This window comes from Lithobates pipiens, unplaced genomic scaffold, assembly GCF_037356315.1.
Source record: "Lithobates pipiens isolate NorthernLeopardFrog02 unplaced genomic scaffold, aLitPip1_a1.2 Scaffold_10, whole genome shotgun sequence".
Taxonomy (NCBI): Eukaryota; Metazoa; Chordata; class Amphibia; order Anura; family Ranidae; genus Lithobates; species Lithobates pipiens.
Genome location: NW_027507686.1, coordinates 55,359,813 through 55,364,317, shown reverse-complemented (window position 1 = coordinate 55,364,317; position 4,505 = coordinate 55,359,813). Strand labels below are relative to the sequence as shown.

Below are 4,505 nucleotides of genomic sequence, written 5' to 3'. Positions count from 1 at the left end.
CTGCTCTACTAACACCGTCAACTGCCCTACTAACACCGTCCACTGCTCTACTGACATTGTCCACTGCTCTACTGACATTGTCCACTGCTCTACTGACACCGTCCACTGCCCTACTGACACCGTCCACTGCCCTACTGACACCGTCCTCTACCCTACTGACAACGTCCTCTGCTCTAGTAACACCGGCCACTGCCCTACTGACACCGGCCACTGCCCTACTGACACCGGCCACTGCCCTACTGACACCGGCCACTGCCCTACTGACACCGGCCACTGCCCTACTGACACCGGCCATTGCCCTACTGACACCGGCCATTGCCCTACTGACACCGGCCATTGCCCTACTGACACCGTCCACTGCTCTACTGACACCGTCCACTGCTCTACTGACACCGTCCACTGCTCTACTGACACCGTCCACTGCTCTACTGACACCGTCCACTGCTCTACTGACACTGTTCACTGCTCTACTGACACTGTTCACTGCTCTACTGACACTGTTCACTGCTCTACTGACACTGTTCACTGCTCTACTGACACCGTCACACTGCTCTACTAACAGTGTCCACTGCTTTAACACCATCCACTGCTCTACTGACATCGTCCACTGCCCTACTGACACCGGCCACTGCTCTACTGACATCGTCCTCTGCCCTACTGACACCGTCCTCTGCTCTACTGACACCGTCCTCTGCTCTACTGACACCGTCCTCTGCTCTACTGACACCGTCCTCTGCTCTACTGACACCGGCCACTGCTCTACTGACACCGGCCACTGCTCTACTGACACCGGCCACTGCTCTACTGACACCGGCCACTGCTCTACTGACACCGGCCACTGCTCTACTGACACCGGCCACTGCTCTACTGACACCGGCCACTGCTCTACTGACACCGGCCACTGCTCTACTGACACCGGCCACTGCTCTACTGACACCGGCCACTGCTCTACTGACACCGGCCACTGCTCTACTGACACCGGCCACTGCTCTACTGACACCGGCCACTGCTCTACTGACACCGGCCACTGCTCTACTGACACCGGCCACTGCTCTACTGACACCGGCCACTGCTCTACTGACACCGGCCACTGCTCTACTAACAGTGTCCACTGCTTTAACACCATCCACTGCTCTGCTGACACCGTCCACTGCCCTGCTGACACCGTCCACTGCCCTGCTGACACCGTCCACTGCCCTGCTGACACCGTCCACTGCCCTGCTGACACCGTCCACTGCCCTGCTGACACCGTCCACTGCCCTGCTGACACCGTCCACTGCCCTGCTGACACCGTCCACTGCCCTGCTGACACCGTCCACTGCCCTGCTGACACCGTCCGCTTTTAAGTTAGGCTAATTCATATTTTTAAAAATTACATTTTATTTATTAATTTAATCATAATTTATGGGTACAAGAATGCGTTTTATTTAACAATGTCCCTTTCAGCCCCTCCCAATGTAATTTGGCAAACACTCACTGTTCACCATGGCGCACCTAGCTCGCTGCATTTCTACTCTCCTTGAGGCACTCAAAGGTGTCCTAAGTCTTTTATAATCCTATAGTGTATACTCCACACAAAAAAATTGTGCCGCTAAAGTGTTCGGGTTTGGCTTGAAGAAAAGGTGGCAACCCTACCTGGTCAGCAAGCGCCTAATATGGTAGAAATATCTGCAGGTTGTTTACATGGGAAGACTGGCAGGCTGCCAAGATTCTGACCTCCATAGAAAAACAGCTGAGATTTTCTGCTTCTGTTCAGAAAATGAATTACAATGCAATCCACAATGTCTATAGATACAGAGATAAAGGTGGACTTATTTTTATTGGAATTTTACTGCTTGTTCAAATGATGTAAATATTTCTCAGTACATGATCTGGGCAACAGGTTCAATGTTTAAATGGGTTTAAATGTTTCTAATAAAAAGTCCTCCGGCTTCTAATGCCGCGTACACACGTAGCCGACTATCAGACGGACTTAGTCTGGCTGACTTCCCGCCAGACTGTCTGTCCGACTTTCCGAACGGGCTACTTGCCCACACACGGCACTTTTTCAGCGGACTAATATGGCGTACTAAGTCCGCCGTACTATCCGCCCTACTTTTGAAATGAACAGACTCGCCCACACACGCGGAGGAAAGTCCGCTCATTTCGAGCGCGTCTCCAGGTAGGCGGGGCCCGCGAAGGAGACGTCGCTGACCCCGCCACCTGGTATGGACTTAAAGGGGAACCCCAACGCTGAAAAAAATTGGCGTGGGGGTCCCCCCCAGGTCCACATCAGACCCTTATCTGAGCACGCTACCCGGCCGACCAGGAAAGGGGGTGACGAGCAAGCGCCCCTCCCCTCCTGAGCCGTACCGCCTGTAAAAGAGCTATAAGAAGCCCGGCAGAAGAACTGAAGTGGGGGACAAGACCCCTGAAGTCGGAAGAAGAGGTGGGCATCGAGGAAGAAAGCCGGGCTCCTCCGCTAGTAAAAGAGCTAGAATAAGATAGCGGAGGAGTGCGGCAAGAAGACCCCCGAAGACGGAAGACCCCCGGAGCTGTGCAATAAACTATTTTATCTTGTGTGTTGTGTTTTTTTTTAACTTTATTTTACAGGTGAATGGGTAGGGGTACATTGTACCCCATACTCATTCACATAGGGTGGGGGGGCGGTATCCGGGGGCCCCTTATTAAAAGGGGCTCCCGGATTCCGATAAGCCCCCCGCCCGCAGACCCCGACAACCAATGGCCAGGGTTGTCAGGAAGAGGCCCTTGTCCTCATCAACATGGGGACAAGGTGCTTTGGGGTGGGGGGGCCACGCGGCTCCCCCTTCCCCAAGGCACCCCCCATGTTGAGGGCACACAACCTGGTACGGCTCAGGAGGGGGGGGGGGGGCGCTCGCTCGTCCCCCCCTTTCCTGACCGGCCGGGTAACGTGCTCGGACAAGGGTCACCTATCTGCTCAATGAACCCATGTGTGGAACCATATAACCTCCATAGTCTGAGAAGAGACCTGCAGTACCTTATGGAATATGGAAATGAAAGCTATGCCTACAATAGTAGCATTGAACACTACTTCCTACCTGACAACTGTCTTAGTCATACAGAACTGGATGAAGAAGACCGAAGGAAGATGCTACTCAGACTGATCAAATCACACTCAAAGCACTCCCTGAGCTTGGAGTCCCTGTGCCTGGCCATAAACTACAGGGACAGGCTCCTACTTAACCTCACGGTGAAGCGGTCCACCTACAACATCATGGCCATCACCTCAATGGTACTTGCCTTGAAAATATCAGAAACATATACCAAAGAAGTGCACCAGTTGATTCAGAATTTTCGCACGTATTACACCAACACCACTATGTGGACTATGGAGTCAATGATCATGAGGGAACTCCGGTACTGGCTAATTGCTCCAATCACCAACTTTTTCTTGGATCTCATCATGAAGCGGATGGCCAGTGCAGAGTTCACTGCACAGACAGTGAAGGAGAACCATATGCTGATGGGATGTGCAAAAGCAGTCGTTAAACTCTGCCTGACAGAGTACTATTACTGCTCTATCCCTCCATCACTGCAGGCCATCTGCTGTGTCAAAGCTGATGAATGGGTGCTCTTCCCAGACAAGACTGTCACCATCACTGGTGTACAAGGATACCCAAATGAAAGGGTGCAGGAGGTGCTGGAGTACACGATTACTCTCATCAGACAACCAAGACTACTTCAGCAGCCTCATAGAATTTGAAGTTTTCTACCTATATCACTACTGAGTGCTCCACACAGAGAGAGTGTGTGTGTGTGTGTGTGTGTGAAAGAGGGGGGACAGAGAGAGGGGGGACAGAGAGAGGGGAGCAGAGAGAGGGGGGACAGAGAGATGGGAACAGAGAGAGGGGGGTACCAGAGAGAGAGGGGGGAGATAAAGACAGGGAGGGGGGAACAGAGAGACAGGGAGGGGGGACAGAGAGAGATAGAGAGGGGGGGGCAGAGAGAGGGGAACAGAGAGAGAGAGCTGGGGGGACCAGAGAGAGAGGGGGGAGATAGAGACAGGGAGGGGGGAACAGAGAGACGGGGAGGGGGATAGAGAGGGCGGGAGGAGGGGAGGGGGAACTGAGAGAGGGAGGGGAGAGGTCTTGCTGAGAGAGGGAGTGAGAGAGAGGGGGAAGGAGGGGGGCTGAGAGGAGAGTTAGGGGGGAGATTGGAGAGAGACCTCTTCAAATCAGTTTCACTGGCTGTGTGGGCAATGACAGCTTATCACCCTCGGGGCAAGTGCAGGGGGTGGAAGGAGGGCAGGCGAGATGAGAGTATATGGTATTGGTTTACATTTTAAATTTCATTCTGAAAGCGCCAGCGGGTCTCAAGTGAGCACTCCAGACCAGACTACAAAATGTGGTCACAAATTCAAATTATAACAGAAAAACACTCACCTTTATCTATTATATAAAATGACAACCTTGTCAGAAAAAATGAAGAGGTAAATGAACACCCAGCACCCTCCCCACTGTACTTACCTCCATGGGTGATGGGTT

At 52.8% G+C, this 4,505-nt stretch overlaps 1 protein-coding gene across 1 annotated transcript; it reads left to right on the top strand.

The window, feature by feature from the left end:
- The first annotated feature begins 2,941 nt into the window (after positions 1-2,941).
- On the top strand, positions 2,942-3,724 carry LOC143925372 (cyclin-O protein B-like). Its single transcript, XM_077449943.1, has one exon. The coding sequence runs from the start codon at positions 2,942-2,944 to the stop codon at positions 3,722-3,724; it is 783 nt and encodes a 260-aa protein (XP_077306069.1).
- The last annotated feature ends 781 nt before the right edge of the window (positions 3,725-4,505 follow it).

What these genes read in the sequence shown, in the direction of transcription:
- LOC143925372 (XM_077449943.1), top strand. Translation starts at nt 2,942, where the DNA reads ATGAACCCATGTGTGGAACCATATAACCTCCATAGTCTGAGAAGAGAC.